This window comes from Rhyacophila brunnea, unplaced genomic scaffold, assembly GCF_057557595.1.
Source record: "Rhyacophila brunnea isolate RB1 unplaced genomic scaffold, BYU_Rbru_1.0 scaffold_15, whole genome shotgun sequence".
Taxonomy (NCBI): Eukaryota; Metazoa; Arthropoda; class Insecta; order Trichoptera; family Rhyacophilidae; genus Rhyacophila; species Rhyacophila brunnea.
In genome coordinates, this window is record NW_028232806.1 from 11,380,926 (window position 1) to 11,407,739 (window position 26,814).

At 34.0% G+C, this 26,814-nt stretch overlaps 1 protein-coding gene across 8 annotated transcripts in view; it reads right to left on the reverse strand.

Annotated features, from left to right (window-relative positions):
- The window catches only part of LOC147074913 (uncharacterized), a 69,893-nt gene that overhangs the window by 9,835 nt on the left and 33,244 nt on the right, over positions 1-26,814 (reverse strand). For 2 of the 8 annotated variants that reach the window (XM_085942935.1, XM_085942929.1), the window contains exons 22-36: positions 24,617-25,297; positions 19,311-19,376; positions 18,800-18,844; positions 13,822-13,991; positions 12,974-13,122; positions 12,563-12,679; positions 12,330-12,476; positions 11,847-12,165; positions 7,756-8,272; positions 7,139-7,272; positions 3,837-4,015; positions 3,312-3,533; positions 1,899-3,180; positions 1,357-1,486; positions 207-362 (exon numbers count right to left, since the gene is read on the reverse strand). In XM_085942935.1, coding sequence (XP_085799061.1) covers positions 207-362; positions 1,357-1,486; positions 1,899-3,180; positions 3,312-3,533; positions 3,837-4,015; positions 7,139-7,272; positions 7,756-8,272; positions 11,847-12,165; positions 12,330-12,476; positions 12,563-12,679; positions 12,974-13,122; positions 13,822-13,991; positions 18,800-18,844; positions 19,311-19,376; positions 24,617-25,297 — 4,314 coding nt within the window. Of the gene's footprint in view, positions 1-206; positions 363-1,356; positions 1,487-1,898; positions 3,181-3,311; positions 3,534-3,836; positions 4,016-7,138; positions 7,273-7,755; positions 8,273-11,846; positions 12,166-12,329; positions 12,477-12,562; positions 12,680-12,973; positions 13,123-13,821; positions 13,992-16,577; positions 16,632-18,799; positions 18,845-19,310; positions 19,377-24,616; positions 25,298-26,814 lie in introns of all 8 variants that reach the window. The other 6 variants (XM_085942937.1, XM_085942932.1, XM_085942936.1 and 3 more) reach the window with 5 other exon arrangements.

Below are 26,814 nucleotides of genomic sequence, written 5' to 3' on the forward strand. Positions count from 1 at the left end.
TGCAGGAAAAATACTTGAAAACCAGACCTCATTTACAAAAGAATGTTTATAATCGCACCTTTAGCTTTGAAGTTGATTTACTCGAGTCACTTACCTATCCACTTGAATCTCTTTAATCCTCAGCTCCTCAATTACAAGTTCTCAAAAATTTACATTTTATGACTGGAGATAATTTTTATGTAAAAAACCGTGAATAGACAACGAACCTGTTCAAGCAACAAAGTATCAATCCTTCTAGCGGTCTTCACACTGAAGCTGTTGCAGGAATCGGGACTCGGGAAACCTCCATTCAATGCGATCACCCGGTCCAGATGTGAAATGGAAAGCTCGGTTGCCAACAAGTCACCTTTCTCTATTTGCAGCTGTAAACGTTAATTCAACATTAGTATCAACATATCAATCACACTGCCTAAGTCATAAGATAAATGAGAATGATACAGAAATACTGTATAATAATGATTATGTAAAATAAGGTTTGTTTGAATTATAACATCACAAAAGAGTATGTAGTATGTATAGGCGGTTCTCGTCTTTCGTACATAATTGGTTCCTGAAAATGTGTATGAATGTTGAATATACAAAAGGAGAGCAATTAAAAAAAAACAGCAAAAGTGAAATTTCAAAATTTTAAGCCAGCCTTTACTTACTGTTACCGTTTTGTAAGACCGGCGAAACTTGGTCGATCGAATTAGTTCGAAACTTTGGTGATTATTATATTTTTTATTTTTGAAAATATATGATAGGTGTCAGGAGCAGGACAAATCGGGTCAAATTTACGTGAAAAAATCAGTTTCGTATGAAAAATATGTAAGTGGTGGCGCGTTGATTAGTACATATGTGTTGACATCGGCAATGCTCGATTACATGATTTGTATGAGGTCTGATACGACCGCACTGGCCAGGTTAATTATAATCTTGTTCTTGAACATATCGTAGACCGACTTAAGTCGTATGAATGAAAGCAAAAGATTCGCCGCTTTCAGAATGCCTAATTATTTCCATCTTTGTTGCAATCATACGAGTCCTTAATTTCTTTTTGTCCGTATCAACACTAGTTTCTCACTCATGTTTATAAATTTATAAGGGCGAAATATTTACACATACATGAAAAAACAAACTGCACGGAAGCGTACAGTTTTTACATTATCGACAACAATCTAAATTTTAAGGAATATAAGAAAGTAGAACGTACGAAAGTCGAGGACCGCCTGTATTTGATTCAGTCATCAATTTCTTTCAAGAAAACACTTTGAGATTGTAAAAAATTCGAGAGTTTTAAATTGAAGTCACGCCACAGATCACATCAAGATAAAATGACTACGGAGTAACAAATTGATGTATTAGAGAGAGTTTTACTTTGTTATTGGTCTGCTGCAATCCGACGAGGAAAGAATTGTGAAGTTCTCTCTCTCTAACTCCTCGTGGATGAAGTTTAGATAAGACTTCTTTCAGTTGATCTGTTTCCGTGATGCGCCACCAGCCGTGCCTATAAAATCAACAAAAGTAATAGAAATAAACTGTAGTATTTAATTTTAAAGGATATCAAAGAAAATAATATGATCAAAAACTAAACTATATCGGTTGAACATATTACTTGAAAACACCTCAGATATTATATACCTACTATATAAAATCACATTTGAAAAAAAATACGACGCCCGACGGGATTTGAACCCATATATACACTGGTACCGCGGCAATATACATTGTCAAATCCTGTTAATTATTTGTTGAATAAAAGAAATGTATTGGTTGACTTTTTAAAAGAATGCAGGCAATAGCCAATAATATTGCTTCTTACAAGACAAAGAAAACATCAAAGCAAAATGTTTGAAAAATTCAATCACAATCTCATAGAGTGAAAGTGAGTTCACAAAACGATATCATAAAAGTCTCACCTTAAATCCTTCGCTACAAAGTTCCCCTCCAGTTTCTTCGGCAGTCCATTCACTTTACAATACTCCAACTGCTCACTTTCTTCAGGCGTCATTTGAATGGGTGCCGGACTGTCGCAGCTAACATATGCAGTCAAAGTTGACACATTCATACTGGCCAAAGCGCAATTCTGAATTGATAGATTGCTATTGTTGAGACTGGCGTTGCCGCAACTCGAAGTGTTGAGAGTCTTAGATTTGATGCTGATCATACTGGTGTTATTTAAAGCGGAAGCCGTCGAGTTTCTCTTATCCAAGCTTTCTAAATCGGTTGACATATTCAAAATGGACTCATCCGAGTTGCCTTGCATTGTACTGCTGACATGATTCAAAGCTGCCACGTCTTTCATACAGTTTTCTACAGTCTCATTTAATTCACTCAAGCTTAACTCTTGCTTAGGATTCAGGCTGGAGTCCATCATCTCTTGATCGAGCCCTGACATAGTCAGAGTGGAATCAGGATAGTACAGATTCGTATTAGGGATAGCCGGTTGATTGTGATTGCCTATGTTGATCCCGGCCAGCATCGCCATACTCGGATTCGTCAACAGGTGCAAATTATTTCCGACGTCCCATCTATTTCCTTGTGTCATTATAATTTCAGAACACGTGTGGACATTGTCAGTAAAAACGGGGACAGAAATCCCATTTACGATGACATCAGTGGCTAATTTCAATATTAATTCCTTATTGTCTTGCATGTTTATAGAATTTTCGATGCCGTTAGCTTGCTGAGGACACTGCGCGGTGCCGGTTAAAGGATTTTCTTTCCTGAGGATGGAGAACCATCGGCCTTCATTCATTTTGAGAGCGAGCATGGCGCTGGCCGCTTCGGCGTCATTCAATTCATCTTTGACGTCAGCTTTTTCATCCTTCACGGTGTCTAACGAGGAAAGATTATTTTCCTCAATATTCTCAGTTTTTTCCACAGACTCAGCCATTTTCTTCAATTCTTCGAGATTGGTCAAGAGAATTCCTTCTTTGCTGTCCGGTTTAGGTTCTGACATCTGCGAGTCAGTCAGTTCGTTTTTGATGGGTTCGTTTTTGGCGTCCGAAGATGGTTCATTCTTAATCGTCCCGTCAGCAATATTATCCTGCGATGGTTGCATGACGGAGAACATATTTTTGCCAGACTGCGGTTTCTGCACCAAAAACGCTGTCGGTATCGAATCTTCGATGTCCAAAAAGTGATCTTCAGCCATCTTTTGCTGTTGTATGTGTTTTTCCTCCATTTTAATTGGTGACCCTGTAACGTGGCGTAAATATATATATAAAATGTTACATCCCAAAAATATATTACAGTTAAGCAAGCGTATATGTCTGCACACACAAGCTATAAAGTACTACATTTATAAAATCAATAATATGAATCATTACCTTCAACTTTTCCATGTCCAGCTGCCAGATTAGGTTCATATTTGATGATCCTGGTGTGGTCTCCGAGATTAAGTTCAGATTTGATGCTCTTCAGCTCCAGCTCAGAGCGAATCTGATCGGACGTTTTGACTCCATCCGTGTCTGCATCGCCGCCTGCTGCAGTCGCATCGGAAGACGGTTCTGATGAATTAATGCCAGCTTTAGACTTGTCACATTTTTGGCCTGAAAAATCATGTGGGTTTCAACTTTTTTTCAAACAAAAGAAGAACCTATAAAATCCAAGTACATATTATGTAAATAATATATCCAAGAAAATTATATTTACTAGTTTTGAAAAATGTAAAAAGCTAAGAGAAAAACGAGTAGCCCGAGCCTTGCTTAGGGCCCTTCGAAAAAAATTTCATCCATATCAATTTACAGGCGATACAATCGGCCGGTGTACCAATATTTGTTAGGGTGACAAAAATTCTATGCATTATGTAAAATTCACCTATCAACATAATACGGTAAAGATATTAGACTGACCTTTCTTGGGTCTGGGTCTCCGGCCTTGAGCGATGATCTTGGCTTTATCCTCTCCCTCCTTTCTCTTGGCGACCTCTTCAATTGACTCTTGGTAAGAGACTATTTCAGGTTGGGTGGATTCCATTCCTTCGATGAAGATGCCGCCGCATTTGCTCAGAGACCAGTATCGTCGCCAATACCTGTATAATAATTTATTTCATATTATTTACCAATAATTAACTAATAAAATCAGAATCTTTCGCATTCTTAGGAGCAAGATGATACAATGATCAGATAGGGGCACTTCACGAATGCCTACATATTCGCTGAATACAAATAATGAATTTAATCTCCATCGACCAGGAATAGTGTAGTATTTTATGAAGCTTATTAACCACCTATCATTCTACCCTTTACGGGGACAGAAAATCACACACATCCTGGATAAATATAAATACACATGACTAATAAAAACTAAGCAATGATTTTTTGCCAACTTGGAATCAAACCACTGGTGTTATTTCTCACAATATTAACCTTTTAACAGCCCAGCTGAAAGTACTAGGTATACTCCCCAGCGCCCAGGAATTAATTATATTATAAAAAAATTAAAAGAATAGTGAAAAGTCCAATATAATGCACTTACATATATGAGACCTCAATTGAAGTTCGGCGAAAAAGTTTTTCATACACAATTTCGTGAAAATGTCTGAAAATTTTCAGGTATGGTAGGGTTGTCACAACACTGCACTTACAAGAATTAGTTGATTTTTTTTTTTTTTTAATATAAGTATTTTGAAAAATAAATTTTATAGTATTTTTGTAAAATGTCACCATAAATACTTATAGCACTAAGAAGTATACTAAACACATTAAAATCACTAAAAACTTTCTTGTGTATGGAAAATTTCGAAGCACGGTTCAAAACACAGAGCAATGTCGCACTGCTTGCACAAATACCTAGTTTCTTTCCGTCTTTTCTGATTTTTTGTATTGGCACATACATAACATCTTCTTGCCGCATTAATTTTATTGTTAGTAGGTGGTATTTTACCCAAAAAATGTCTTTCTGTTAGCCTAGAGGGTAAGGGTGCTTTTCGCTTCAAAAGAGTTTTTGGTTCTAACTTATGTTTTTCGATCAGTTGTCCGATGACTTTCAATTGAAATTCACCCAGCGGTTGTTTTTTTCCAGTTTTTTGTTGGAACAATACATGGGCATTCAGCAGAGATAAATCTATCAAATGGAAAAAAAGTTTTTTGTACCATTTGACAGTTTTTCTTGTCGAATTTACAGAAGAAATTATCATATCACTACGATCCACAGCACCCATGTTTTTATTGTAATCAACAATGCATTCCGGCTTGGAAATCGGAATTTTAGTCTTATAGTCTACTTTTCCAGTAGGTTTGAAAGTATTGTTGTGAATTGTGGACAACATTGTAACATCCTTTTTATCCTTCCACGCCAAAGCCATAATTTCGTCAGTATGGAATGTATCGGTTTCCCCTTTTTTCAATTTCTTAGTAAATTTGGGCATCCCAATTCTGTTTCTCCTTACGGTTCCACAGGCATTCGTCCGGTGATCATAAAGATACTTGAATAACGTTGGGCTGCTGTACCAGTTGTCAATGTACAATGTATGCCCTAGTTCCAAGTATGGTCCAAGCATCGTTACCACCACGTTGCCCGATATACCGATGTAATTATTTTTCTCAATTTCAGTTTGTTTTCCGGTATAAATGATTACATCTAAGACAAAACCAGTTTTGCAATCAGCCATTACAAAAAATTTTATTCCGAAACGACTAGCCTTCGTCCTGATGAATTGGCGGAATAAAAGTCTGCCTTTGAAAAGGAGAAGACTCTCATCAATACATATGTTCTGATATGGACACATGTACTGCTTGAAAGAAATTTTCAGTTCCTTCAGGACCTGTCTAATTTTATATAGTCGATCTCCGGGAACCTGCGTTTCATTGTCACAAAAATGCAACATTCGATGCATCAGTTCGAAACGATTCCTGGACATGGTTTCGGAATAACATGGTGAAAATAACAATCTGTGGATAGACCAGTGTTCAGATATTTTATTCCGTGAATTCCTTGACATTAGCATACACAGCCCCAAAAATGTGTACATATCATCAATTGTGCAGTCTACCCATCGCCGTAGACGATCACTCAAAACTGTGATATTTTTTGTGGCAAATACAAATTGTTTGTTGGTCTCTCGGACTAACATTTCAACAAAAGAAATATCGATGAAACATTTGAAATAGTCCATTTCGAGTGCATCCGAAGTCAAATTATCAGCTTTGCATCCCGAAACGTTAGCATCGAAGGAAAATGCGCGTGGCTCAAACATATCCGATTTCCACTCAAATGTCGGTCTTTCAGTGGATTCCGGTGTGATAATTTCACTTTCATCGACTTCCAAAGTTTCCTCAAGTTCGACATCCGAATCATCACTTCCATCGTCTTCAGATTCAACTGTTTCGATAAAGTTATCGATTTCACCAACTTCGTCGATCTCATCCATTTTGAATAATAAAATTTGTAAAACTAAACTCGTAAATAAAACACTTTGTATACGCAAATCGAATCCGAAATACAAATAAAAAATAGTCACAACACTTAGTTCTTTGTCAATTTCTATCTAAAAACATCGAAAATATTTCTTTTCATTCAAGTTTAGTAGGTAAAATCTAAAACAAAACTCGTAAATATAACACTTTTTTATACGCAAATTGTATATGAAATATAAATAAAAACACTTGGTCACTCAATAGAAATTAAATTTCAATGTAAAAACATTGAAAACATTCCAATTATAACGCAAATCTGAATAAGAAAGCATTCCGAATTAGCATCCCGACTAAATGATATTCCGGCGACAACTGACTCATCACTATCGAATCATACCAACTGCCTATTGTACAAGATATCCCAGTGTGCAGGGGAATTTTGAGCTAACCCTGATTTGGCCTCTCGGGAAATTCCCTTATTCTCGCGATGTATGCGCCGTACAAATGTTTTTTGCTTGCAAGGTCTGATCAGAAATGTAGTTACACGTTTTAAAATTAAATAAATAAATATTTGACTCATACAAGCGCGTAGAACGGCTCGGCGTATATCGTACAGTACGGGCGCCTGAATCACCGCCGTGCATGACGTAAACGTTACGTTACGGGCAGCTATCAGGTTAACCAAAGCTTTATGATGTCCTTAAAATTGATCAATCAAACTTGCATTTGGATGGTGGAACTAAAGCAGAGCTTCAACTCTAAAATCAATAAGCATGTTGGAAAGTGTAGGTAATGACCTGTCTTGTCCGTAGCAAGTGGCCCTCAAAGCGTGAGCACCAGCCGCTAGACTCTGCAGCTGAGCGTCCGACTGACGAAGGAGCTTTTCAAGCTTGCGAGACAACTCTTCCGCAGGCAGGTTTTTGTCCTCATCCTGTAAATATAACAAATTTGTCATTATTTTATTAGTATGAAATTATCATACCTACTTATACTCAAGGTATATTAAAAAATTGCTATAACAACATAATTCTTTTATTAAGCAATGCCATTGCCATGCTCACTCACATGATTGTATGTAAAGATTCGTAGAAAAAATATAGGATAAGCCATACGTTTGCAGTGCTGCAAAAAAACATGTAGGTATGTGCGTAAGCGCTCACTCAAAGATGTAATAATTCTTTGTAAATCATATTTCGTATGAATACTGTAGCGAGAACCCGATCAGTTATATTACAAGAGGCTTTGTCGAATGCCTCTGACTCGAAAGTCAGATATGGCGTGAAAGAGACGGAAAAGTAGAGACATTTTACTTTCATTCTGGGAACTTAAGGAGAGTTACTCTGGGTGCCCAAATCCAGGCTCTAGAGACATTAGGCTCAACGGTGACTGGATGAAAACAAAAAGAAATTCTCACCTCTTCGGGCTGGGTTCCCTCACTTTCGGCGTCACTCAAAATAAGTTCGCCATCTCCTGCGACACTGTCTTTATCAGCTGCATTGGCTTCCTTCAAAATGGTGGGGGTGGCGACCTGACCTCCGGCCGCCGCACCTCCGTTAGACTTCTGCTCGTCTTTGGTGGGAGTCAAAGTCACTTCACTATTCAATGAGACTAATTTATCTGCATTCCCGTCACCGCCAGAATCTTGGTTGTTGTTGATGACAGCCATGAGGGCCTCGTCGATGTGATGATTCAGGAGGTCTTCGTTGTGGAGGTCCTGCCTCTGCTGGTCGGAGTCGAGCAGGGCTCCCAGGAGTGGGTTCTCCCCGTCCTGTTTAACCTGGGGGTGGGCGGTGCCGCCCTCCTGGCTGAGCCGGAGGTGCTGGGCGGCCAGGTCATTCTCTTCCACCATACGCTGCATCCGTTCCAGAGCCAGTGCCTGCTGCTTCTCTGAGTTCTCCATCCGCAACTTGCGGCCGTGCATCACTTTCACCCTGCCAGACAAGTTAAATGTTTTCAATATCAACACAGTATGTACTCAATCAAACTTTAACATCGCAATTTAAATAGTCAATACTACAACTAGATAACTCTAATTTGGTCATTGTTGGGAAAATGAAATTTAAACTTTACTTGATTAACATAAATCTAGGCTATAATTATTATTTAAAATAAAAATGGAAAAGTGTGCTTGTCTAATTGGGAACAATTAAATAATGTTCAATTGTATGAAAAACTATTGTAGTTATAATATTTTATTTATTTAATGCATTTATGGTTTTAAAGTTACCTAATATTTTCAAACACAAAATTAATACAGTTCCCATTGACTTCTGACTTACCTAGTTTTATCATTTTGTAGAGAAGAAAATGTAGAATCATATTCAATAACTATCTCAAAAACAGTGAAAATCAAGTTAACTAGTGTTGAGATGACGTAATATTCATTCAAATGACAGTGTAATAGACCAAATAATACTGTTAATTATTAGGTAGCATTATCATTACAATAATATCGAGGGTATACTGACAGAAAGCATTAAGTCATTAAAACAAGTTCTGAGATAATCGCATTAATAGCTTAATTTTTTTTTCAAAGCTTTCTCCCACGTAGAATGTTTTATGTTTTATATATTTTTTTTCTACATTATAAAGAATAACCTTTTTGGCATACAAAACATAAGATTTGATGTTGATAAGTTGTATGGATATTTTTTTAAAAATGTAAATGTAAGTGACCGCTGACATAATGCATTCTGTCAGTAACTATTTGCTAACTTTGACATATTATTAGATAAATGACAATGCATTATTGTTATATTTATTTATGTTAATGATTAGATTGGTACATAATAATACAAATAAAAATAATATTTTTAGTGAAAATAACATTATTTATTTCAAATTAGAGAAATATAGAAAAAATACAATGAAAATAATAATAAATCACAATAATTTTTAAACAGATTTTTTTTAGAATTAAATTATTTACCGTAAACTACAATAACATTTCTCTGAAGGGTATGCAGATTGGATAGTATGCTACATATTACGACTAGCCTTAATTCTGATTGACATTCTTTGCACCTTGCACTTGCACATTGCACTTATTTATGAAAACAATTAGATTAGTATCAGTATTAATATTAAAAAAAAGAATGTTCATTATTATTTGTCGTTTTTGGCATCGGAATCATTTATATCGGGCTCCGGAAGTAAGTCTGGATGGCTGTTATTCTCGGCAGATAATTGTTGAAACCACCAATGAAAAATGTCCAGTATTACACTTTTTTCACACAAATCCTTTTTTTTTGCACAACTTATTTTTAATGGATTTTTATATTATAATTGTGGAATGTTTTCGATTTCTACAAAACAAATTTGGTTGATACGCGAAGCATTTCTAATTTTTAAAACGTTTATTGTTTCGTACACATCACTAAAATTATATTTATATTGAATGGTAAATGGTTTTTCCATTTTTAGCCAATTTACGCCAAGTTTTTATTTTTTATTAACTGATTCGACAAAAATTTGAGGTCATAAAAGTCAGTATATTTTAGCTCGCTTGCTTCGTATGGTTTCTTTTTCGAAATGAAACGAGACATTTAAAAATCATTTAGTCATTGGCACAATAAATCGACGCAAACTTTTGCCTGTTTTCTATGGCACTATGCATAGAATCGCATTCCATAGATTCAAGAAAAGAGCAGATACTTGCAAATTTCTATTATGGCCTCCGCATGTATCGGAGAAGAAAGATATTTCAGTTACACTCGATGGAAGCTGCTTGAGATACCACATGAGACAACTTCCTATTTCGCAACTCCCTCGTTTTCCATTTATTTCGGTCCAAGCCAAACAAAATCCTTTATTCGGCTTTGGACCTTCGTAAATAGTTAAGTTAAACATATTTAATTTTCTTTTATAATAGAGCAGTGAAACCTCTGTGGATAGTATATGTAACACACTCTGAAGATAGTATGTTACAGTCATGAATAAGGACTCATTATTAGACATATCCTTATCTTTTTCTTTTTCAGAATGACATTCATTTTTCCTTTTCAAATGACTCTGAAAATCCTCTTCCATTATGATGTTGTCTTCGGGGCAACTTACTTTGTATTTATTACAAAATGTGCACTGGTCCTTTTTTGGTTTGAAAAACGATAAATTATAATTTTTGCAGAACACTCTATGATAGGTTATCTGTGTCAATAGTCTTTACACAGGCTATACATTTTGCAAATTGTTAATTTACTGTCTAAATATTACCTTATATATATATGTCCTTTCTCGTGTAGTGACTCCATAAACGGGAAGGATTCTATGTGAGACTTTATATGGATTAAATTCTCATTGCTTGTTTTGTGAATAGGGGGATGTTTACCTCTACGATCGTGTAACGTAAACTGTACTTCCACGTCTTCTTGTTCTTTAAATGCGTGAATTACTGATCTATTTGAAATGTGTAAAGTACTATTTATAGTATATTTCAGACTCTGACTTTTTGTCCACTCTTGAAAAAGAAATAACTCTTTAGTTTTGTCTGGATTTCCTTTTTTCATTCCTTGGTTTTCTATCAACGGGAATTTCAATCTCAACATTTTTTAGAATGTAATCTTTTTTGCGATCATAAGAACAACTCCAACACATCTTTAATATATTATGTTTAGCTCTTTGAGACGAAGCCATTCTAATAAATTCTTCAAATGGTTCAATGTATTGTTTCACTAATCACTAAAGACAGATGAATTAAAATTGCAAAGGTATGGCCTATGCCCTATGGTGACATCTATTGACAAAATTTGTACTGACAGAATGCATTATGTCACACTTAATGCATATGCCATGTTACAAGTCCTGTATTTTGTACACACAAAACGCATTATAGGTCATATAATGCTTTCTGTCAGTATAAAAAAATAACAATATGACTTAATGCAGTTTCTATTTTCTTACCAGTATATCCTATGACTAAGTGCGTTTTACCAGAACGTAGAGCGTAAAATTCTAAGAATTTTGGCATTTAAAACAGAAAAACAGCAAAAACTCACTTAATGCGTTCTGCAAGTATACCCTCGATATGTACTAACATATTAGGCGATTCTGATTACAATATGGTGACCACGTATTTTCATGTTATTATCCCTCTTAATTATCGACACGGAGCAAACAAAAACAACCAATTACTGGTGAAAAGATAAAAGTTTCTTTTTCAAGAAACTGAATGTTTGATGTAAACAATGGCGGCTAGCAATGTGAAATCAAATGCAACATTTGCTATTTTAAAAGTAAAGGCAAATCCAGTGCAAAAAAGTATAATGATAGTAAACAGATTAGTAAAGTGATAATGCACATGAAAAACACAGCAATTCAATAATACACATATACATTTTATTCCATGTAATTTTTTAAGTGTATTTTCTTCACTCTGTTAAAAATGCCTCTGTGTGCAAATGTGGCCATAGATAATATGGCTGTTATAAAAAGGTGTCACGACTCGAAATACATCAGGTACCCATGATGATAATACAATAAAACCCATCAAAAACGTGTATGGCTCACTTTCTAAGCTTGGCGTCCATCAGATAGCGTTCTTTCCTGAGCTGGTTGAGTTGCTCCAGCGAAGAATCGATCTGCCTGAGAACAGCTTTGCTCTGCAGTAGCTCATCACAGATGATGGCCAAAATCCTGGCCTTGGAGGTGGGATTGAGAGCCAAGTAAGGACGCTTGCGCAGCTTTTCCGCCAGCACCCATGTGGCATTACTGTGCAGGTGAGAATAGTAGGCAGAATTGCGACCATGGCACGAGTTCTGCAGGGCATCACTGTCAGACTGGTGGTGATCGGCTATACGCTTTTCTCTGTCACGTTCAACATTTATACCTACAAAATAAAAATGAATTAAGGAGCTGGTACACAAGAACTTTTAAGTGAAATATACTATCAGACATCAGTCAACAACCAATCCACGTAAGTATTTTAAAATTGTGCTCAATCTTGGACAGGATTCACTGTAATAAAGAGTTAATTTTTGCAAAATAACTTACCCGTCAGAGACTTAATTTCCCCCGTGGCATTTGCATAAAGGTATATCCTGAGGACTTCGCTGAGATTAGCCGGAGTGATTTCATTAGTGCGCAGAGTGTGGCCCAAGATGGTTGTGTGGCGACCGGGGTGTGGAATACCAGGATCCTCTATTGATGACAAAACACAGAAACAATTTTAAACAATGGTACTTATTTTATAGCCTGATTACTACAAGAAATGTGTCAATGCTTACCTATGGCGCAGACGAGCAAATGTGTAAGGATTGAAACAAGTTCCTCTTCAGCGTCACAGCAGCAGTCTGGAAGTAGAGCCATCTGGAGAGTGTTCAATGTCGGCAATGTCTCCATGTCTGAAAATAAAAATAATATTAGTTTTTTTTTCTCACTCATCGCACAAAAAAATTCAATGTTCAGAAGATGTGTCCACAAATCTTCAGCATTCAGAAATTTCAGAATCCACACCAGTTAAAAGAAAAAAAGACTAAGTCAAATCCAATGTTACATTTTTACTTTGCATTATAGGAGGTTCCACAAACTGTTCTTTTTTAACTTGCACTTTAACTCTAACTTTTTTAGAATGCACATAACCAATGTGGTTCAATGTAGTGTCAAAGCAAATATATAATTTCAATCATTAAACTCACCAAACCCGAGGGTCTGTCCGAAGTTGTGAATGAATTCGAAGACCATAAGAATATCAGCCATGGCCTGCCCTGGCAACTTCAATCCGGGGATTCTATTGTATGTCGGGAGAGGTTTCTGATCAGAAAGAGTGGAATCTTCTTGGGGTTTTCTGTAATCAAATATTTGAGATATTTAGGTAGTATATACATGGGTGGATTATAAACTAGATGAAATCACTTTGACCATTTATTATTACACATCATGCACAAACACTTTCTTGAAATTACAATTTATTCGACATGTTTGTAACCTCTGCTTATTAGATATTTTATTTCAAGTTACTTTTTTTAATCATACCACTTTTTATTCAATGAAGTTGTGGGTTCAAGTCCCAGTCAGTACAAATATTTTTCTTTAGATAATATTACGTATTACATTCCAAATTACTTATATTAAAAGTTACTAATACTTGCCGGCTATTGCTTAAATCTTCTTGTTGAACAATATATAGTATTACTAGTTACACAAATTAGTGTTTCATTCCATTAAATGCTCAGTTGCATACTCGTCATCAGGAGCACCACAACCCGGAGTAGGTAGGTCCTGGCTTCCCCCAACAACCCTCACCACCTGTCCTTATCCATAGTGGCCGCTCTACCATTTATATAGCAGTCATTAAGTAACTGAATGTGGTCAGTGAATTTTTGACCTGCCTCTTCTCCTGCATCTTATTAGATTGTTCGACAGTACTCTCTTTGCCGGTTCATTATCATTCATATGGTGTTCGTGACCTAACCAGCATAGTCTCCAAATTGTAATCGATTGAATTGCGCTGCAATCTTCATACAGACCGTAGAATTTGACATACCTTAGTTCAGCAAGCAGTTCCAGTTCTTTCTTCCTCTGTTCCATTCGTTTCTCTTTCAGCACGAGCTTGTCAAGAAGCAGTCGATGTTTCCTTCTCTCTCTATCCTCGTACCGTCTTCTTCCATCCAGCTGTTTGACCAGACCCATATGTTGCCGGCGACGTTCACGCTCCTACAAAATTATAATTATTACATTAAATCTTTTTTTACATTAATTTGCCATTATTTTAACCATGACAGTAAAATATTAGTATGCAAATAAATGATTAAAGATAATTTATCAATGAAAACATCTTATAAAATGATGAAACAACGCTTTTAAGTATTTACATTATACAGTAAAACCTCGTTAATACGAATTCCATGGGATCGAAAATCGAAAAAAAATTCGAATTACGAATTTACGAAATGTATGGGGGAAAAATATAAAAATTTTGAAATAAAAAAAAAATTTTGATTTTATTAATTTTGTTTCTGATCATAGATGTGCCTACCGAATTGGGTCATAAAATGTCAGGATTATTTTTATTACCATCATAAAATAAGTAATTTTTGATGTTTTAAGGAAAGTCTGTCACAATTTACAATGACTGGCCCATAAAATAGTGTACTTTATTACGATTTATTGAATATTTTTATATGCCAGGGACTCTGAAAACATTTCGAATTACGAAATTCGAATTAAAGGTATGGTTTTATATGAAAATAATATTCAAGGGACTTTTTTTTCAGGAAAATTTCGAATTACAGCGAATGTCGAATTATCAGTGTTCTTACTAACGAGGTTTTACTGTATAACAAAAAAACAATTATATATTATAAAATGATGAAATTCAAATATAAATAATAATGCAATAAAATGTTAATAATAGGAACAGAAACAATCCAACATTTACTGTATTTGGCCATAATGAAATGATCACATAAAATAATGATCATTCAAAACTTTCGTTTTAAACCTGGAAAACTCTATTATGTACTGAAAATCAAAAATAAATCCAGTAAAACCATTCATTATTGTACCAAAATATTAATAATTTAAGCATCACATCTTGGTATCAAGCATAATCAATCAACAACAAAAAGTTGCATACATTTCATAATTCATAATCTAAGTTATTTTACAAATTTTGCTCCTTTGAATTTCGAATTGATTAAATTTTATTGGACGCCAAAATACACACAAAAATGAATACCATCGAATCAATGAATTGATAGGAATTTAAATTCTAATTGACTTTGTATTATTTCCTATTCAATTTGAATTATTTTTAGCGACCCGGGAATCGTCTTTAGGAATCTTCAGACACCGTGCACATTCACATGGGATATAATATATCAGTGCGTATATACTAATTAAAATACTATCTTTTATAAGTTAATTTAGTAAATGCATACAGAAGCAATGAATAAAAATTATTCGTCAATTGAAGATATCTGTGCTAAAGCGAACTAGATCGCGGATATTGCCGGGCGTACAGTGCCGGCCATACAAAAAATGTGAAACTTACAAAAAATCAATTATAACTTACAAAATAAGTTTAAACTAAAAATTGATCTTATCATGTTGTAAATGGGGACAATCGAAATACAATCATTTTGCGGAGTGTTCAACTGTTGTGACACATGACACCTATGTTACTGAGGTAAGTAATCATTTATAAGTATAAAAAAGAAGAAGAATAGGTGACAGAAACATGCAGTTCAAATTCTACACAATCATGCTATATAAAGCATAAAATTATGTACACAATATGCATTTTGTCTATTTGTTTATCAAAGCCTATTTGAGTTACTAATTTTTTCGGCTTCCTATACATACTGAAACACATTTAAGCGTTATTTTGGTATAAATAGTTAACTAAACTAAAAGTAAATGAGCAATAAATTAAGTTGACACATTCAGGTAGACAATAGGTTCAATAATGACCACGTAAATTACCTACCTATAAAGGTATTCAAAATAACAGTACACTTAAATGAAATGCACATACTTTATGTATAACACATTTAACAAAATGTGTTAAGTGCAAGATTAGTTATTTAACAGGTTAATTCTATAATTTCATTAATATTTAACTTATATTATTTTTAAGATTTACTACTTTTGGGTATGATGAAATAAAGCGTATTATAATAATAAATCGGTTAAATCCGCGCCCCGCCCGCGCACGACAACCACTTGTAAGTGCAACAGCTCGGAACGACTTGAAGTCGAACACCCCACCGCCGTTTTAGCTGCAGGACTGGTATTCATTATGCAAAATATCTGACCATGAGAAATTGAAGTTCTGCTGCAGAACCAAACGACATGTAATAAAGTAATCTGCGGGGAACAAACGGCAGACATGCACGCCATTCCGGCAAGAAGAATGTATACAAAAAATGTACAGAAAGGCAAAATAAGTGGTAACCACAGACACCCATACCACATTCTTCTTATCAGAGTGAAGCGTATGTCAACCGCTTGTTTCCCCTTCGATTACTTTACCGCATCTTGTTGACTGCACAGCAATTTTCCCATCAGCATTCCACATTCTCAGACAATCTGCCCAATGAACGATTTCTCCGCGAAGTAAACCGCTCAGACATTGTGACCCGTCGTACCGAAGAGTGGTTGTCATATGCGGACAGTCTATTTCATGCTATCAGTATAGACATTGCAATTGGCAGCCTTCAGTCATTCCGCTGTGCAGTTATGCAGAATGAGAGGCGGTTATTGACAAACGGATGGAAAGGAGAGAGACGGAAGACATACCAGTTCAACCGTGTACATCAGCTCCCTCTGCTTGCCCACCTCAGCTATGTACATCTGAACCCGTGGACAGACATACAGACAAACACACACACATCACCATCATCAGTATCATAGTATTGATTTTTGTTATATCGGATAGTTTGCAATAGAAATGAAATGAGAAATGTTGCTATTATAAAATATAACTGGCAAGTAGAAATAAAATAATAGAAATAAAAATGTTAAGCTTTCATAGAAGTGTATCCAAATATTGCATTTCTAGATACACATTTCCAAGGAATGGGCTATAGAATGAAATTGGTGATATGTGATTCCACACAATATAAAAATCTAGCCCTATTGCCTTATGTATGTACAGATTAAGCACTGCAATTGGATAATCAACAAGATTGACATCTGTCAGACAGGTAATAAATAATTTACCTTTATTTTGTTGTCATTAAAATATTATTCAATCTGTCTTCGAGGCTTCAAAAATATTTCAAGCAAACAAATGATTGCTTGCAATTTATTCAATCCGAATCAAAATGAAATTTACGACAATTCATTTTTGAATTTCATGTAGCAAATTGTAAAACCCAATAGATACTCGAAATTTCATTATTACAATAACTAACTGATAAAATATAACAATCATAAATTGAAGACGTAAGAATAACTGTTAAGGGATTAAGAAAAAGATTGTTTGGAAAAATTCTAGGCTGAAATGAAACACGGCTATACACGCACACATACACACCTAAGTATTCAATGTAGCAAAATAATAAAAATGACTATCCATTTCATGAAAACCAAATAGAATCTTTTTAGACTGTTTGGAACCTTAAAACAGTCATATGAGATACCGAATTAACTCAAATTAATACTAAATATCAATTGGCAAAGTGCTCTATCGGCTTTAAAAAATTTACATGAATTTCAATCATCATGTGAAATGGTTATTAGTCATTTGCCCAACCTATGAAGGTCAAAATACACATTGTGAATTTGCCAATTGCATGATTAGAAACAGTCACCCACGGCGTTTTCCACTATTTTACAGATGGAGTTTATATCTTTCATAGAATATAAATATAATTTATCAATGAAATATATTGTGTCTTAACACCACAGTCCAAAGTACAAGAAAAAATAACAATTATATTATCCTTTTTTTAAACACAACTGGACCAGCCCAATGACAGTAGTGAAGAAGAATATTTCAGTAGTAAAAATGAAATAATCACATAAACGCGCATACTCAAGAATCAAACTCGGGATCAAAAATCAATGCCTCATGCACTGAAGACCACCTTTGAATAACTCAACTTCAAAGTGAAATATGTGATTATAAAATCTATTTTCAATATGATCATTATATTCAACGATACATTTTTCTTTGTCAGACAAATATATCAAATTAGATATTTAGCTATGAAAATAGCATTTAATACACAGGGATTGATGGAATGTAATGCAATAATATGAATAAAATGCTTATAATGTTTCATTCAAAGCACGTTTGACTACATTTTCACATACATGTAACTGCTTCTAGCTCATTTTTGACCAAATGTCACGTGTACTCCTTTAATCTTCAGTCAATAAAAATTATACTGTCTTTGTACAATTTTATTTTAACTTTTTGTACCTATCTGTAATAAAATAAACTCAAATATGAAAAGCCAATGTGCAAAATAAAAAATGATACAGAAAACAAATGATACACGACAAAGAAATAGAAATAAAATTTAATACTTACACAACGGTAAAATCATTTAGATTAGAAATAGATTTGACGGTGAAACACACGAGCGTGCAATGTAACCCGTCGTCATGCCACAATCGCAGAAGAGAACAGAAGTAGAATGAATTTAAAAAAAATGATTTACTGCCAAGAGAGTTCCCACTAATTATTTTAATAGCAATAAAAAGATTGGAGAATTATTTAGACTACATATTGTGTATTATCAATCGTCACTGTATTTGTAGCAATTGTGTTTCACTGTCAATATCAAATAATATAAAAATGCTAAAGAAAACCTAACCTAAAAAGCATAAAAACTATTTCACATCCACACCAGCTAATTTGTATAAAACATTAAATTCACCTTAAGTGTATTTAATATCAAACCAGAGGGCATTATAGGGGGCAAGATTCCATTGTATTTGGACAAAACTATTTCCTTATTTGCTTGCAGTTTAGTAATTCATGGTAGAAAATGTTAAGAAATATCAAATACCTGTTCTTTCAGCATTACGGCTTGCTGACGTTTAAGCTCACGTTCCTGAAACAAAAATAACCATAAAATTAACTTAAAGAAGGAATAATACGACAGTTCTCCCTGTGCGAAGTGATATCGCAAATGAAAGAATGTCGGGTATTGGACTACAAAATGATAATACCAATTTATTATTAACCTTAAATTAGTACCGGTGTGAAATAAACGATATTATATCGGTGGAGACTAACTTGTTTTTGGTTAACGTATGAGAAAGGAAAGAATTGATAAAGTATTTTAGCATGATGAATTGTTTTTGAAAATAAGTTGAGAACTATTGCATATAAACAAATTAACTATGTATCATATTTGTACCACATTACACATATATATTATATATATTAAAATATAGTCTAATTTGTGCATATGCATGTAAGTAACTTTTTCAAATCAATCAGTAAATAAATAGTTGAGACGTATTGATTTTCTGATGTTTGAACGTTTTTAGGAGATTCAAGTCACAAAAACGCACCTGCTGCTTTCTGGTCTGATCTTCCTGTCTCTGTTTCTCCAATTCCTCTTGTCTCTTTCTCCTCGCCTGTTATGATCATCAAAACAAAACGGTTTTGAAATATTGCAAATTTTTATTTCTCAACTTATTTTAAAGAATTCACTGCCAATCTCTACCCAAAAATAAATAACCAATTGATTTTAAACACCTTGTTTTATTATGAATTGTTACAAACTCAAGTATCATAATTACAAAAGATAATGTCGATTCTGACTGAGAATGAATAGTGTCCTTCAATTTATTTATTATAAAAAATAATGAAAACAGTTAAAACATAGTACATTTGTTGTTAATAAGAAATAGTGGTTCAAGCTACAGTACTGTGAAAACCAAGCAGTATTATTAAATAAAATTAAAAGGGCAAAATAATAAATACTAAGGGGAAAAATATGATATGGAGGACCAAAAACTGTCAGTGTTGTCATCCGTACCATAACTATAGTATGATACTATAATTTCGATTAAGTTAAAAACTGTAAAATAGTAAGTAATTTTATGCAAAATATATTTTTAAAATACTATAATTTTTATACTTTTGTACTACATATTATATAATCACCAATAGTAAAAGGTGGCAACACTGATATTTTATGTTATTGAGATGATTATTTATAGATTAATTATTTCACTACAGCAGTGATGTCAAACTGACAACTTGTGAGCGTCTACAATCCCATCCCATGAAGCTATTTATTAAAATTAAAATGCTCGCCTATGGCGCAACTTCGTAGGATTTTGATTCACATAAAACAAAATGGACTCATTTTCGATTTATCGGTTAATTTATGTCTTATTTTTGGAAGCTTGCAATGAAGGGGAAGTAAAGTGGTTTTGGATGATCAAACTAGCCTTGAGCCTTTTCTATGCCTCACGATATTACTATGGCAGTATCTGACAGGCCGCAGATTTTTAACAACACACACTGAATATAGAGAAAAGCTCTTACTACAATCGATGTAATACCGATAATTTTAGACTTAGTATTTCATAATTATTCATAACAGATGTCACTATGTGTAATTTTTTAGATTATGCAAATCAATCGACAGTGGCTAGTAATTTGAGTTTTAAAGTCGGAGATAACTCGCGAAATTTGTATGTGCGGCCTGTCGATCACGGCCTCATAGAGCATAGAACCGGTTAACTCCATAAAAGGTTGGACATCACCACACTACAGCTTACATGCATTATATTCTAACAAATTTCTCCGTTCCAAATATTTTAAGATACATCGTTACAAACAATGGAACGAGACATTTTATAAGTGATCTGGTTCATAAATTGACAATTTTTTTCAAAAATCACGTCACTATTTTCTTTTTCTATATTTTATAGTTTCAAGATTTAAACTAGTGAAATCAATACATTCACGTTTCTCACAGACAGAATGATAAGCATCAATAATGCAAGTACTGTTCTAAAAATTCCTATGAATATATTCACAACATGCATATTATATAATATATAATTTGTTTCATTATTTAGTATGATTCAAATCGGGTTAGTAATATCATAATGCATCAATCATGCCAAGCACTTTCAAAATGTCAATTTAATACCGTACTATTTATAACACATTCGGAGTTAAAACTTGTATTCACAAAACTTACAATATAGTGTTTACTTTGAATAAATGAGGTGCTGAGGATTGAACTGATACAAGTGCACCGGAGACCAAGTTGAGTAAATATGGGATTGTAGATTCTATACAACTGTTTTCAACATTCTGTAAATTAGGTCATGTTCTCAAATAATCCTTTATTACTATTCCACGACAAAATATTTCTATTTCTGTGTTTATAAAAATGTTTTTAGTGTAGAAGGACAAGTCAAGCCAAAACATTCAAACTATATACAGTCATATTCTATACACCATGTCCATTAGACAATGGCGCAGACGGAAGGTAGACTGTGGAGATCCGGCACAAATATTGCACACTAAACTTTGTCAGTATTTTATAAATAGAAGATTATTTTTTTACCTATTACGATTTGTTTTAGGCGAGGTTTAATTGAATTTTAAGAACTATTCAACACCATCTGCAATTTGTATTCTTAGTTCAATGAAAACAATTACGTATGTCTGACAGTTTATTTTTTTTATTTTACCATGTTTGATCATATGGGCCTTCACAAAGTGATGGTTATATTCATAGATTTTTTGTTTTTTACGAGAAATGGTTGTTAGCCACTTGCTCAAACAACTCAGTCCATACTTTGGATCCAAACACGCATTGAAAAACAACATCTGAATTCGCCAGACCTGGGATTCGAACCCGGGACTCACAAAATTATAAGCCTGACGCGTACCGCTCGGCCATCGTGGGAGCGACCAAGTTTAGTGTGCACTATTTATGTCAAATCTCCGCAGCCTACCTCCGCCCTTCGCCACTCCCATGAGACATACTTCAATAAAATGGTTTTATATGTTCATACAAAATATTCACACGTTTGAATAGTCCTATTTCATGCAAAAACTGCTCGTTAACTCATTTTTTAATTATGACATTTATACTCGTATAATCCTCAGCATGTCAAATAAAGATTACTTGATTATAAGGACCTGGCTTAAAACTCGTCTCATTTTTAATCATTCACCCCCATTCTATAATATATACAATTAAACAATCATAAGTAGAAAAAACCTGAGCCCATTGGAATACCTTGACACTTGAAACACCATTACGTACACATACTTTCCATTCGCAATTATTAACATCATGTCCAATTCATTATCTCTTGTGTTTTATAACAATAATGCATTCGAATAACTTCTAAGTAAACATAAACTGTGTGAAAAAAAAAATGCAAATGTAAACCCATTTAATATTATATAGTTTGTAATGGAGAGAAATTAGGAGTAACGCCACATGGCATGGAAAGGTGCATGTCAGACATAACACGGAAGGACAGATATGATAGATGTCACTAAACTGCAAAAGTGGCAACAAGACGCCTGGATCGACAGGTTGATAACTTTCAGCCAAATACGCGGTAGCAAAAAGCCAAGGAATGCAAAAAATGGAAAGAGATATAGGAGCCTTTCATCAAGCATTGAATCAACCCTAGCTGATAATTTTTTTTGGATGAACCTATATTTAAGTTGATTGTATTATGGGCTGCCACTGTGTATTCCCCCTCCTTTCATTGACATTTGGGCTTGTTGCAGCGGCCATTCTCAAGAGATAATGTGGTAAAGTGTACTGTTAGGAGTATGAATGCGAATGCCGCTCTAAATCTATCGAAAAATGTTAAGGTTAGTTGGTAGTAAAAGTTACGACGAGTATGAAAGATGGCAGTTAATATACTGTAGAAAAGAGACACCATCATTTGACACTTCGCGAGTGGAAAACTACAAGGTTCTAAGTGTTTGTCTTTGGAGAAACAAAAGTAACAATGAGGCAGCTTAGAATACTACTTCTTTGTTGGGTTTGTTTTTTCAAGGACGAACACTTAGAACCTTGTAGTATTAGGCTCACGACTTTACAACATCATTTCTTGAGAATAGCCTCTGCAACGAGCCCGAAATTTTGAGAGAAGAAGGAGAGTGGAAAGACACAATGACAGCTGGAAAACAAAATAGTGAGAACGTCTCAACTCAAGCAACAAAATTGATCGCTTTGCTGTATGTTGTTAAAGAGATTAAACATGCGCTTATAGGTGCATTCAAACTGTTGAAAAAAATATTTACCGGATAAGTCTATCTACTTTGGATGAATGGAAAGAAACATGGAATCACAGTGACTGAAAGTTGCTAGGCCGGTGTGTGGTGTGAGACGCACCGCAAAGGTTGGACTAGAATTTTTGAGAAAATACGCACCGTAACTATACACACATATTATGAAAACACAAGATGGTATAAATTTGTTTTTTCATAATATATAAAATTACTAATAATTAACGGCACAATCACAATATCAAAATAACCATAATCATTGGGTTTTATTCAATAGAATCAATTAAAATATTTCTGATTCGAGTAGGGTTTTAAATATTCTCACATAAAACAAAAAATATGGTTTATCAATAAAAAATTTTGTAAGTTTTTGATTTAGTAATGCTGTCCGCTGTTTCAGGTCATAAACGCACCTTGAGAATAACGTATCATAAACTGAAACATGGAAAATCTTTAACTCTGAACACAGTGAATGCAGATAGGGGGAATGGGTTTCGCTTGGCCATCCTGTAGAAAGGTAGTGAATATAGAAGTGTTCAATTTTATTTTTTACTAAGAAAAAATAAATATAGCCTCTACACACAGACCAAAGCCGACTATAGACTGGCCGGAGCACCGAATTGCAAGTTATGAATGTTGTGCTAATTATAAATTGTTTTCGAATGCAATGCGGTAAGATTGTTCACGGTAAATGAAGATTTTCGATTGTATATTTCATTCAAATCATTTAACATATTACCATTTATTTCAATGTGAAACAAAGAGTTTACCATATTGCATTCTAAATATGAGCAATAACTAGCACAAAAATTGAAATTACAGTTTCGTTGACACGGCCTGACTCTATAATGGGCCTTGGTACAGACAAAGCAAAACCTTTTTAGAAAATAAGAAATTAATTGAATCGAGAGCCATACTGAAATTTATAGTACAATATTAAGTGTGTATAATAATGCATAATGTGTCGGCAGCTATTCAGATCCATAATAATTAGTATGTGGTTAGTGATTTTTAGTTTAGTAAACCCAAAAACAAACCAAAGCTTGTGATAACACATCACAATATAGTAACAAGTAGATACATTGGGATTACTTTAAGCAAACGAATGAAGAACCCTTATCTCACACCGAGAAAGATAAATATAATATAAATATAATTTGTTCACATAAAAATGTTTTATTATTATCATAGAGCTATTATTTGAAATTGATGCAAGGGTTTTTATTACATACCTACCTGTAGAAATTAAAAATCGATATGTAGCATTATTATATAAAATTATCATTAGCAAAAATTATATAAAACTGTTTTTAAATATTGTTGTTAACGAAAGAAAAAATGGAAAATAATAATAAATTTGAGCAATGAAATGAGAACTGTACATTGTTACAAATTGATATACATTTTGTATGTATAGACAGTTCGTGAAAGATTTTAATTTCAAATTTCAACAATTTACAGAGAATTTAATGAATTAATTATAACAATCCAGACGGACAAATAGATATAATTAGACAAACAATAATAAATTCCCTGAACCTTAAATCAAATCCCATCTTAAGTAATTTAACTTTTGCAAGTTGAAACGTACCGAAACTACGTCCATCTTTGAGGCAGTATCCTCCTCATCCGCGTCAAGGTCGATGATGACATCATTACAGAGCTGGTTCGGCGGCACCAGCACAGACTCCACCGCAACACTCGGCATTAGCATCAAATTACTGGACATGTAGTCTTTCTTCGCATTGAGGTATTCTACTTCGAGTGTTTTTGGATCCACCTGTTTCTTTAAATTTACTTCAGATGCCAGCCATTCGCAATCGCCTGAAACGAACTCGCTCATTCTCGAATACGATTCGAGGATTTTCTTCATCATGATACTTCTGCGACCGGGATCTCGTTTGTCGGCGTGTTTAATAGCTTTTATAACAGAAATGGCATGGCTTTTTGATCGATTCGACAATGAATTATGATCGTTTTTAACAACGGTCAATTTAAAATCCTTTTTAACGTCTAATTTCGGTTTTGACGGTGCAAAATCCATGGCTGCGTTTTCTGCAAAGTTCACTATTTTGTCCAAAGCATTATAGTCATCTTTGTCCGGCCATTGGTTGGGTTTCGACGGCACCGGAGTGAGAGTGAGAGACATGGACGGCACCGTGATGGGCCGTCCCGATGCTGCGGACGAAGCTATGGACTCGATGCTTTTCCAGAAGTTTGAACTGTTGGAGCGGTGCCTTTGCTTGTCGGCGTTGAGCAGATTTTCAGTTGCCTGTTTTTATATTTCAGTTTCGGTAATGATATATGGTAATGATACACAATAAACGCAGCTGCGAAATGCAACAGTTTCTTGTTATCTGAATTGATTTGAACAAAAAAATGTTTGTATACACAGTAGGAAAAATCGTTTTAACATTTTTTGAAGAAATAAAATGATATTTTCACGTTATCAAAAATATTCTTAGAACTGCAGGGACGCGGATTAACAAACATCTTTTTTCAACACATTTCAGATCATCAAGGTTTCTTTGCGAAAATATCTCTAAGGATTAAAATAGTATTTAAGACTATAAATTGAACTAATGTGGGTTAGTTTTGTTACTATTTGGTGCTGTGTTTGTTTTTTGGGTTTCCATTGAAGTTACCTGATTTTCTCAACAATATATTGTTTTAACAACAATATCACTTTCAACGATCCACATTCATTCGGGCATACAAAGATATTATCAGTTATTCCAACATAGACACATTAAAATCTAGAACACACACTCTTTCAGATCAATGACAATAACATTGTAGTATTTGACATCTCACATGTACTGCATTAATCTAAGAATGATATTCTTTCCTTGGGTGACTTTTTATACAACTAATATTACTGGAAATACACAATAAAACATGTATAATGCAAATATAACAACTGGTATAACATTATTTTACGACAAGTAATCTAACCATTATCCACTGTCCATTAGATATAATGTATTACGCAATGCTCTAGAAATAGTTAGCATCAAGATACAATGTAATATAAAAGCAAGAATTGAATAATAATATTGTTTATTTCGGATTGGCTCCTTATTTATCGATTTGATATACATACATGTATAAAAGAAGTGAGAGGCATATAGAAAAGGGTATCAGAAGTGAAGGAAAGCAATACAAAATCGGATAAGCAATCGGTTTCTATTTTTATGTTTGTGGTATTTTATTCAATAAACTTCGCTAATTTTATTTAATAATACTGTAAAATCTGGATGCATCCGTTAATCTCAATATTTAAAAATGCAAATCTGTTATAATATTGAAATATATCACAGAAAATACAGACTAGAATACCGTATGTATTATATTAATTATTATAGTAATTTAAAATGACTGGAACTATTCTAGTTATCGGTAGTCTAAAATCTAACAACGATAATATCTCTCTCATCAGAATACATAAAATGCATAAAACAAGAATAGTTGCTACACAAACAAACAAAACAAACATTGCATTATCAAAAAAAGCATCTGTAACTACGACTTGTATTCAAAACTAAAGGATAATAAAATAAAAAAGGGTAAAAACATACACAACACCTAATAAGAAAGTGAATAATAATAATATTATGCTAAGGGGTGAATTTTATTAGTCGCTAAGTGTTAATTTAAATAATAATACACTAAATATAACAGCCTATCAAAAAACCGTTTATTTTATTATGACAATAAAAAAATCTGGACACAAAAGAAAATCAATATTTGCACATCCAATTTGTGATAAATGTGTTGATGTATGAAAAA